The sequence below is a fragment of the Hydra vulgaris genome, chromosome 06 (assembly GCF_038396675.1).
Source record: "Hydra vulgaris chromosome 06, alternate assembly HydraT2T_AEP".
In the NCBI taxonomy this organism is placed as follows: Eukaryota; Metazoa; Cnidaria; class Hydrozoa; order Anthoathecata; family Hydridae; genus Hydra; species Hydra vulgaris.
Window position 1 is genome coordinate 38080001 of NC_088925.1, and position 12500 is coordinate 38092500.

Consider the following 12500-nt stretch of genomic DNA (forward strand, 5'->3'; position numbering starts at 1 on the left):
GGTTTTGAACTGGGATTCTTGCTTTTTTCCAAAAAACGACTACTTCATCAATAACTAAAGCACTGCTGTCATTAAGATTTAAATTTACCATTCTCATGTTATAAAAAAGTACACTCAAAACATCTCGTTTACATGGTAATTTACTACCGCAAATTTGATTTTTCATCACTCCAACTAGATAAGTATTTTTCCGAAAAGTGGACATTTTAGCACTTTTATCAATTACTTATATAGCACGTCTTTTCTTATGCACTTCATGTACGAAACTAAAACGAATGTAGCATTGAACAAATAATATGTAAAAACAAAATTGACTTGTAGAGACTTGTTGTTGACGTAGTTGCGCTTGTAGCGAATTCAGAATGCACTTGGTGGTTAGTTGCGCATAGCATCGTCATAACATGTTAGACAGTCAGATGCATGAAACTTTAAGGCCAATGAGGCACGTGTTAATATTTTCGGATTGAGCTGAAATTTTGTATTTTTAATGTTTTGGTGTAACTAAACAAAATTACAAATAATTTTGAAAAAATATGAACTTTCGAAAATAAGGACCACCCTAATATATATATATATATATATATATATATATATATATATATATATATATATATATATATATATATATATATATATATATATATATATATATATATATATATACATAATGTCAATATAATATTAAAACTTTCTGTATTTAATGTTCAAACGTAAAATAATTTTGTTTCGGCCTCATGGGTACGTCCATCCTTGGACGTCCATAGGACGTACCGTTTAGGTCTATTCGGCCAAATCCAAAATGGAACGTTTTGAGACGTCCAAGTCCAAAAGTAGTACGTCCTTTAGACATTATTTTGTTTTTATTTAATTTATTGCACATATATACATGTAGGTATCTATCCATGAATTTACTTTTTGCTACCTTTCCTTATATCTACTTTTTACTTACTGCTTTATATTTTCATTTCATTCTTTGTTTAGAATATTAATACGCTTTGTTTATGAATTTGCAGAAAATTTTTTAGCGGATTCAAGATTCGCAAGCTCAAATCCATGATAGACTTAAAAACATCGAACAAAGTGGAAATGTTGATTTTAGTTTGAATTTTGGTAATATGGAAAAAAAACTAATGAGTTTATTTGAGAAATTCAATATTATTGAAAATATTTTAAAAACAAGTTCAAATGCAAGAAAATGTAAGGTAATTTATAATGTTTACTCTTTGACAATAAAAGTTTATATTCCAATTTTTATTATTGCTGAAGAGTGATGCCTGGGTAAGAATTACCAATTTCAGTGATAATAATAATAGCTGTTGTGATAATAGTAATAATTGTGGTATTGTAGCAGAGCGCTCGCTTTTTTAACAAGAAAATCCCAGTTTGATACCCACCACATTCCATTCAATACCATGCTCAACTTATATCTCATCACAGCGGCCTTGTTTTTCAGGATGGTGTTAAAGTTAAGCGTTCAGTTAAAATTTATATATATATATATATATATGTATATATATATATATATATATATATATATATACATATTTTATATATATATATATATATATATATATATATATATATATATATATATATACATATTTTATATATATATAAAAAAAATATAAAAAATTTTAAAGTGAATTTTTTTAAGGTGATTGATTTAGGTAGAAAGCTTTATATGTAACTTGTTTTATTTAAAAAACACAGAAGATGTCTAAGTTTCCATTATAAAACAGATATTAGTAAACTCAGAACTCAAACTTTTATAACGACTTCTCTAGCAAGTTTAGAGAAAGCAAGGCTTGTCTATACCATTATGGTTACAATGCTAGTGTTCAGCATTTCATTTGAGTAAGAATGTAATCGCTAAAGAATTTTCAAAGCAATATGACAAAATAAATGATACAGCAACGTAAACAAGTCAAAGAGAAATATTCATTGTTATCCTTGAAGAAATAAAGCCTGTTTTTTAAGCTTGAGCAATGACAATTGTTTAAATAAACTTCTGCACTACCAAATACAAAATAACAATGAGGTACTTAATGGAATGATTTGAAACAGTTTCCAGAAAATTATTTTTGAATAGGAACAAGGACTTTTCACAAGGTTTGTTTACCTGTATATAACTATTGTATCAAAATAAAAAAATAAATTTGTAAGAAATAAGAATTTGGGTTTTTTACACTAGTACCAATTTGATTGACGGTTTTAGTTGTAAAATTAAAAATATAATTTAATTGAATGCCATAATGTTTCTGTTTTAAGTTTTTCTGTTAAAAAAGCAAAATGCAAAATATTTCTACTGTAAAAAATGTTGTTAAAATATAGATTACATATTTCTGAAATAATCAGCGCTCTAATCATTTGCGGTAATTATTATGCCAAAGTTAAAGATATTTGTATTACGATAATTATCAGGCTGTTTATATTAGTACTGATTTTAGGTTTGCAATAATTATTGGATTATTAGCCTTTCCATAATTATAGTTAATAACAACTATTTTGATCGTGATTAAAATTTATAAATGTGATTGAATTGTTTAAAAAACATTTTTAGAACGAAAACAAACTAAACATTAAATTTCTTTGTACATGTAGAACTTCCTTAAAACTACGCAAGTTTTCAAAATGTAGTACAACTGCTACAGGTCAACTATTTGAACTTTTTTTTTTTGTGATTTGAAAATACCTATTATATGGTTTTTCTTCCATGGAAGTTGTTTTCCTTGTTTTGCCATATTTAGTGAGAATAAGGAGAGTGAATTGTCTGATTTTTTTTAAAGGTTCTTCTTAAACAATACAAGGAACATAATTGTTTTTATATGGATAAAAAAATTCTGAAAGTTCTAAACTTTTTTCTTATTATAATAGAAATCAGTGTAGCTTTTTATTATTATATCAGATATCAATGATATATAAGGAGGCTTGCTAATTAAGTCTAACAAAAAATAGCATTTTAGCTAGTAAAGTCCCCCGTTAAATACTACATTTCATTAGGTAAAATATACCTCCACAAGCTTACTTAGAATAGCCAGGAATGGAGAAAATGTTTATACTGATCTTCTTAAACTAAGAAATAGTAAAATGGTTATAACTGGTACCTTTCTCTTCATTTTGTGCTCATTCTCTAGTCAAGTATGTATAATATTTATTTTAGTGTTTATATAAAATAACAGTATGGGAAAACCGCAATTTAATTTTAAGGTTTCTGCTGGTAGAAAAAGAATTAAAACAAAGACAAAGTCAGAAACTCGAGCTGAAGCAACAGTTTACAGAAAGTACATAAGAGCTAAAGAAAATCAAATATCAGAGGCAGAAGATTGGTGCACAGAAAATAAAAAACGAGGATAGACAGCATTAAAAACAGGAAAGTTTCCTTTAATTAAAGTTCGTAGTACAATAGACAGAAGATTAAATGGCAAAGTTAAGAATGTAAAAATGAAACATTTGAGAGTGTTACATCCAGATGATGAGAAGGAAATAGTTTGTTTTGTCAGAAACAAAAACAGAGCTCACGAGAGACTCTCTAAGAAAGAAGTTTCTGAAACTACTTTGGATGTGCTGAAAATCAGAGATCATTTAAACTAAAATGAAAAAGGTGGAAGAAAGTTTATAAAACTATCACCAAGTGCAAAAACAGCCCCACAAAATGAAAGGGAAGTAAGTTTTTTCTTTGAACTAATTTATCAACATCCCAACAGGTACAAGGGTTTAGTAGATATTAAATAGAGGTAAAATACTAAACCTTATTATCCGATATTTAAACTCGGGAAATCATTTTGGAGAAGATGACATGCTGAACATGATGATATTGTCATTAAGAGGCAAGGCCGAGTTAAAATTATCAAAGCCCTAAATTACTAGGGAGATGGCTACAGCTCATCTAGGTGCACATTTTTTATCACTTTTTTTTTTTTAGTTTAACCTAAATACAAAAAGATCTATTTTCCATTTCATTCTCAAGTGTTCTACAACTTGGTTTTTTTGTTCTTGAATAAGTTAATGTGTTTTGTACGTTGATAATTTATGTAACTTGATTAAATTATTAATTTTACAACTTTTTTTATCCCAGATGCCTTAGCTTATAAACTGATTGCTTGTAGTATAATGAAGAACTATAAAAATAAAAATAAAATGGTGTATGGGTTGGTGATATTGCAACCAAAAGAGTTTTCAATCATGATGAAACACCATAGTTTGTCTACTGCAGTGTTAATGGTACTGCCACTGGGTTAGTTTATGCTGGCAAAGTAGAGACATGGCGAAAACAGAGACTACATTACTATAAACTCATCAACTAAAGTTGCGACTTTTAAAGTTTTATATTATTAATAAGTAAAATATAATATTTATACTTTTAGGAGAGGTTTCACTGAGTAAGATAATGTTTGCTGGCAAAGGCATAACTTGCCAGATGACACCACAAAAAACTGTCAGTAATCAAAAATTTGATTATCTCCACAACAGAGAGTTTTTTGCAAGAAAACTGTTCATTATTGGCTGCGTATAATAAACTTGATCTCACCGAACAAGGTATAGAGCGACCAGTTTTGCTTCTATCAGATGGTCATTCGTCGCGATTAAACTTAAAGTTCTTAATTTTTTGCAAGAAAAGCAAATCAATTTATTTGCTTCTCCGCCTGATACTACTGGAGTCACACAGCTTCTAGACAAGGCACCAAATCAACAGCTCCATTGATATTATAATAACACGCAAGATAAGCTCTTTTCCTCTTTCCAGATATTAAATTGAGAAAGATTCATCAATATCCTAGAAACAATGTGGAACAATTGAGTATCCGTTGCCAATATCGTAGCAGCTGTTAAGAGAGTTGGTATAAGTAAGAATGGTCTTAATGCTGATGATATGCAACAGGATAAATTTGAACAAGCAGCTCTCCTTATTGATAAAACAGATGATGTTTCTCTACAATTTTCTACTCCTAAGAAAACAAGAAAAGTAACCTCAAAAGTATAACCTCTTGGCAACAAATCCAAGATCACAATCCAAAGTCGCCTAAACAAAAGGAAGGTATGGTTCAGCCAAATATTGGAAATTAATGTATGAAATGTCACAATCATTCATTGGGAAATCATATGAGAAAAGCCTCAATTTAGCAAAAGTGCCTGGTTTATTTTCAGTAAACCGGGTTAAACCAAGGAGGTTAATCGAACAAAAACAATAAGGGTCACTAATGTGCATGGATCTATGGAGACTCAAGATGTGCTTTCAAAAGTAGCTTTTCTCGAAAGAGAAAAACAGAAAAAAAATTGTGATTCCGAGGTGAAAAAGAAAGATAAGCTCCAAGAAAAAGAACTGTTTTATTGTTGCAAACTGCAATGCTCTTGTGTAGAAGAATGTCTTGCAAAATCTTTGAAAGAGTGTTCGCAATGTCATTCCATTTTTAAATCTTTATGTATTAAAATGGCTTGACGCGTTGATAACAAAAAGCCAACAATAATTCTCCCAGCATCATCATCCTCTGATTCTTTAAAAAAAAGACTCTATTTTGATTCTGATTCAAATATTTTAAATCTTAATGACTCAGAGATGTTTTTTTAGATGAAATTTTTGGTTATTGCATGTCTCTTTTTCAGAATATTTTATGTTATTCATATTTTTTTTTTTGTCATTTTATGTTATTCAAAAAATTGTTATTGCTGTTATTAAAACTGTTTTAAATAATATTACATTGGTGGATTAGAACAAGTCTAAGATTATCTAGAAATAAGATAATTGCAAACTTAAAATAAAATTATTAAACAGTAGGATGTCATAATGCATAAGTTGAATCATTTTTAATATTAAAAGGTTTGCATTCTCTTTTTGAGGATTTCAAAATTATAAACGAGGTAAATTTTTAATTAATTTGTTTTCTAGGATGTTTAGTGATACTGATTCAATCATTGTTTAATAATTTTATTAACATTGGTGGAACCCAGAGGTTGAAAGTTTGTACGTGAGTGTTTAAGGGTTATATGTTTTTAAGGGAATTCTACCAGTATAATGGTTTAACAAAACTTTAAAAAAGTTTCTTATTTGCGCAGAAACTAAGTCATTAATAATATCGTTGGTCGGAAAATATGAAAATAACTGTTTAAAACTCAAATGATGAGGATGAGTTTAATTTTTCCATTTTTTTCTCATTTTACGGTACATTAAAAACAATACATTAAAAACTTTCTAAAAAGATTTTTTAAAATCAAAAAGAAATAAAGTTTAAGAAAAAAAAAAACTCAATTTTTAACTACTAGTAAAAACGACACTTTGTTTGTTTAAAAAGGAATGTAAATGTTGTACAAATTAGAAATAAAAACAATATTACAAACTTTATCGCATTTTAAATGAATGAAATGATATTTTAAATGAAATCGTATTTTAAATAAAATTACCTTTTTAAGCTTACCTTTCAAAAATGGCAGCAAGTATACAAACAAATAGACGACTGAGAACTTCATTGTTTTTTTTTTTCTTAAGAAAAGCTTTAAATATTAAACATTAAAAAAATTTTTTTTATAAATTCCAGTAATTTTTCTTTTTTAATATTATTTAGTAATAAATTTTCATATTTGATTTAAAGTATATTTTTATATTAACTTTTTTAAATATAAAAGCGAATGATTGAAATACAAAATTTATAAAATTAAAGTTTTACAATGGATAATTAATTGTTGCGGGAATGGCGTAAGCGGGCCGTCCGAAGCGATTTTTAAGGGAAGGGGGGTAATGTATTTGTTTTTTGCCGACTTTAGCCAAAAAAAAATTTTTGCCCGACTAACTTATCAAAAAAAATAAGGTCCTCGTTGGCTGACATTTGCTGACTGCCAACCATAGATCCGATTTTGCCGATACCCCTACGCCCCCTTCCTTCTCGGGACGGCCTTGGAGGGAATTCATTAACCTTTTTACAAAGTTCATTATTTATTTATTTTTAAATTTTTATTTTTAAATAAAAAGTCAGTTTTTATTTATTTATTAAACAGTTTATTTAGTTATAGTTTGGCTAATTTATATTTATTTTAAATGACCAGTTATCAAAAGTTTATTAATTTAAAGAAAATTTTTACAGAACATTTTTTTTAAATGAATTAGTGATAAAAAGAAGAAAATCCGTAAATACAGGTCATACTTCGCGAACACAGGTCAAACTTCAAACACAGCTTACACTTAACACAATTGTCACACTTTACCCACAGATCACTGCACAAAAACATTTCACAATAACACTTTAGAGCAATTACTTTTAGAACCAAACTTTCCAATATTTCAGTTACAAATTTTTTATTTAAAATTTTGTTTTTTAATTTGTTACATTTTTACTTAACTAAAATAAAAAACTGTACCATATAAATCTAAAAAACGTATAACCTAAAAAAACTGCATAAGCCTAAAATACACCTACAAACGGACGTTCTGTACCGCATTAACCGAAAAAAAACCTAAAAACGGACGTTCTGAAGTAAAAATTAAATAACTCGATTATTATAATAAGTTTCGAAAAAAATAAAACCATTAAAGTATGTTAAATAATAATTAGAATCTAACCACTACACTACGGCTGCTTTAATACGGAAACAGCATTGAAAGCAAACATAATTGAAAAGTGCATTAAATAAAAGTGTATTGAATAAAAAAAATTGTTTTATATTTTGGTAAAACAGCTACCGTAAAAGATTTCGGATCTTCAATAACATTGTTTGATAAGAAGTTCATTTCAAATCAAATTCCTGAAATTTAACATATGGAAATGTTTTTATGGTTGATAATTTTCTTGGTTGTGATATTACTGCTCACTAAAAAAGAGGTAGAAACCTCTAGCTTAGAGTAAGAATAGTTATATAATCTTAGTAAGGTATAATTTTTGACCTCTTAGATAAGGTAAAAAACTCTATTGTGGAAAATGTAATAGTTATTACATTGGAATATTAAGAAAATTGATTTCAATTCAATCGGGCATTTTAAAGTGCTTCAAAGAAAGTTTAGAAACTTCTATGAAAAAATTGACAGCTTAGAGAAAGATTTTTAAGAGAAAGATTTTGAAGACTTAGAGGAAGATTTTGAAGACTTTTAGCGACGACTAAACTTTAATGGTTATCAGCTTGAGAATAAGATCAGTAAAGTTGACGAAAAAATGGAATAAATAAAGTCTCTGTTAAATGCAATAAAATCTAAATAATCAATCAATTTATGAACTTTCCTCAAAGAAAGTTCATAAATTGATTGAGATCAAAAGAAAAAACAGTCAAGTTAGAAAATCTCAACCGTCGAAATAACTAGCAAGTTGTTGGCGTTAAGGATGGGGCCCAATTTCCGTTAAAGACCTTCAAACATATCAAGTAATGTTTAAAGAAAGATCCTATCGGGCTGGAAATATCTCATTCCTAAAAAAGATCTCATCGGTTCGGAAATCAAGCAGAGGCAATTGTGTCCAGAATATAAAACTGACAGAAAAAAAAAGGAAAATAATCAAAGGTAGTGTATAACCATCTGTTAAGTTAAAAATAAAGTAACCAGAAGCGGTTATGGAAGAAATCAACTTTATCTCTCAAGATATGTTAATGAGTAGATAAATTGATGATTAATTTTTAATAATAAATTTTTAAAACATGTTATTTATTATGGTTCTTAGTCACTAAACAGTTCGAAGTTTCAAGCTGTCTTTGAAAGATTCGAAACTCACTTGAATAGTTCTATCTTAAGGATTAAGTTGTTCTTGATTCACTAATTTCATATTTTATATAGCCTTTTAATATTCATATTATTATTGTTCAAACTTTCAATTTTTAGATTTGATCTTATGATATAACAAATATTATGACTTAGTACTTTAGAAGGATTTTTTTTACTGAATCAGAATTTTTTTAAAAAGTTTCAAGTATAAGATTTTGGTTAGTTTTTTATTTAATACATTAATATCCTTATTTTGTGAAAGAATCATCAATCGCCTAATACTAAAAAAAAAAAATTCTCAAAAAGTCGAAACTCATTACACGAATTAGTCATGGTTCACCTGATTAGAAAAGGCGCAAAATCTTTTGGTAAATATTTTATCAGTAACTTTTAATTTTACAATAATGCCGTAATATTTGCAAATTTTAGCATCAGACTGCGCCCAAAAAGGTTGTTAGGATTCAGGCCATGTTTTGTTTAATATTAAAATCTACACACTAAAAATTGTGCTGTTACATTTAACACTTAAATAACAGTTTTAAGAAACAATAGATCAACAAAAGTGGAATAATTTTGTTAATCATGATATTAAAATGCTGTTTTTTCCTTCACATTTACTATTTTATTTATATATTTTATTTAAATAACAGAAAAAATAAGAGCAAAACGCTGTTATTTAAAAATAAGTAACTGAAAAGTGCTGCTATATATTTTGCATTATATTGGAAAATTAGCCCAACAACATTATAAAACGTTATCTTTATTTCTTATCATAATTTCATAATTATATTAAATTGATCCACATATAATTGACGCTTAACCTTGTTTAAACAGTAGTATTGACTAAAAGCAAACTATAGGATTTGTGATTTCATTGTTATCTACACTATTTAGTTACATGATTCTTTAATCTGCTTTATTTACCAACATTAAGTCTATATATGACTATACTATATAGTTTAAATCTATATAAACTTAGGTCTGTATAGATAGTCTATATGTAGCCTATATAATCACACACGCTAAAAACAAAGGTAGAAATACCTGAAGGTTATATCAAATATTATACCTTTAGGTATATCTCATATCCTGTCCTATAACATAGAAACACTATCCACCTAAGTAGTAAGTTACACCACATTTGACCATTTTTTGCACAACTTTTAACCTTAAAGGTATAATATTAAATCGTCTTAAAGGGATAGGATATGTGATATACGTAAAGGTAAGATATGTGATATACCTAAAAGTAGGATATGTGATATATATTATTTTTTAAGAGGAACATCTATTAATCGTAAAGAATAAAATAAATTATAATCAATAACAAACATGACTTTAAGACTATTTTGAAAAGTTGTTAAAACAACTTAAAGATTTGTAAAAACATTTTTATACTGAAAAAAATGAAATAATAGAAATGGAATCTTGGATGCATAACGTTCAATTTCAGTAACTAGAGTTATTGCTTATAAGCAATATTGGTTTACACATTTAAGATCTGAAACTAAAGAATATTTACGCGCTTATAAATGCTATTAAAAAAACGTTATTACCTTTTAAAATTGTAGCACCAGCAATTGAAATAAAATATTTAGTTATCAGGGAATTTATACGATTTCATTGTACTTAAGGATATTGTTAAGACTGAACAAAAAAAGACTGGAAACAATATTATTTTGTAGATAAAAAGCCTAGCTTATTATGCAAAGAAGAATTCAATTTAGTTAAAATATTCCTAACTTTAATAAAAACAGAACTCTACTTTTGAGAAAAAGGATTAGAAAAACAAGATTAAAAAAAGCAAATTTTATATCTTTTAAGTCCTATGGAGACTGCTAGTGTTTAAATTTGTTAAGTTCAATCTGTAAATGATCTATGATATGATCAACAACATGAATAATTTTTTTTTACTTTACAACATTCATATTAGTATATCACATACTGCATTTTCATAACAACAAATTTTTTTGTCGTCAAAGTTTTTTTACTAATAAGCTTTTATATATAAATATATATACATATATATATATATATATATATATATATATATATATATATATATATATATATATATATATATATATATATATATATATATATATATATATATGAATATATATATACATATAAATAAATGTATATATATATATATATATATATATATATATATATATATATATTTATTTATTTATTTAGGGGCTCCAAAAAAGTAAAAATATACAATAAATTTCACTGAAAGCTATTAGTCGCATAGTATTTCATTAATTCTATATTCAAACAACCTTTATATTCAGTCCAAAAATTTTTTTGCCGTAACTGAGTTGTAAGTATCAATTAGTGGAGAAAAAGCATGGGAGTAATAATCTATTGAAAGGGTGCATGACTTCTTCTGAAGTTATATGGGTGGCACAGATAAACTTTTTCAATTTATTTTAAAGTTCATCTGTCTGAATTTAGTGTCGCTTTGGTTGAATTATGCCTAAATATATTTTTTTATATAAAGAACTCAGTTCCTTATCGATTTTGCTTTACGGAGTTTTTGGATTTTAATGCTTACCTTTAGCGATTTGATACGGCACTTTTTTATAATGTTTCGTTTTAGCCGTTATATCTGGCATAGAGTTGCTACCCCCATCAAAAAACATTATCAAGTCAACCCACTGTACCTTATTTTATAAATTTAATATTATTGTATAAGTTTTAATTGAAATAGTTAAAAAAAAAAAAGGTCTAAAATTTTTAAATAATTTATATGAAATCTTAAAAAAAAATTATGGTTGTCGGGATATGATAAAAATATAATTTTTTTAAATCTTTATTGTAATGTAATATAGTGTATATATTATATATATATATATTATATATATATATATATATTATATATGTATATATATATATATGAATATATATATATGCATACATATATATATATATATATATATATATATATATATATATATATATATATATATATATATATATATATATAATATATATATATGTATATATATATATATATATATATATATATATATATATATATATATATATATATATATATATATATATATATATATGTATATATATATATATATATATATATATATATAATATATATATATGTATATATATATATATATATATATATACATATTTATATATATATATATATATATGTATATATATATATATATATATATATATATATATATATATATATATATATATATATATATGTATATATGTATATATATTTATATATATTTATATATATGTATATATATATATATATATATATATATATATATATATATATATATATATATATATATATATTTTAATATTTTGCCGTTTAAAAATATTACAATAACCAATTATATTTTACAATTTTTACATTAGTAACGACAGGATTTCTAGAAGATCATGTGGATCTTGTCATGAAGCCCCTTACAATATATGGGTAATTTTTGATAAAAATACAATGTCTTAAGTGAAATAACAATACAACTTTATGCAAAAATATGTAAAAACCAAGATAAAATTTTAAAAATCCTAGATTAAAAAATAAATAAAATATACAAAATAGAACAACAACGAACAAACAAACAAAAAAACAATTAAAAATAAATCAAAATATTTTCAATTAAAAATATAATTTTTTTAAGATATATGTATATATATATATATATATATATATATATATATATATATATATATATATATATATATATATATATATTTATAAATATATATATTCTAAAAAATAATATTTTGTATTTTTTTGTAGCGTGTTATTTTGTTTCAAAATGTAAGGTAATAGTTT

At 25.5% G+C, this 12500-nt stretch overlaps 1 protein-coding gene across 1 annotated transcript in view; it reads right to left on the minus strand.

Annotated features, from left to right (window-relative positions):
• The window catches only part of LOC136081370 (uncharacterized), a 99540-nt gene extending 93049 nt beyond the window's left edge, over window positions 1-6491 (minus strand). The window contains exon 1 of the mRNA XM_065798680.1: window positions 6411-6491. Coding sequence (XP_065654752.1) covers window positions 6411-6462 — 52 coding nt within the window. The 5' untranslated portion in view covers window positions 6463-6491. The remainder of the gene's footprint in view (window positions 1-6410) is intronic.
• Window positions 6492-12500: the final 6009 nt, after the last annotated feature.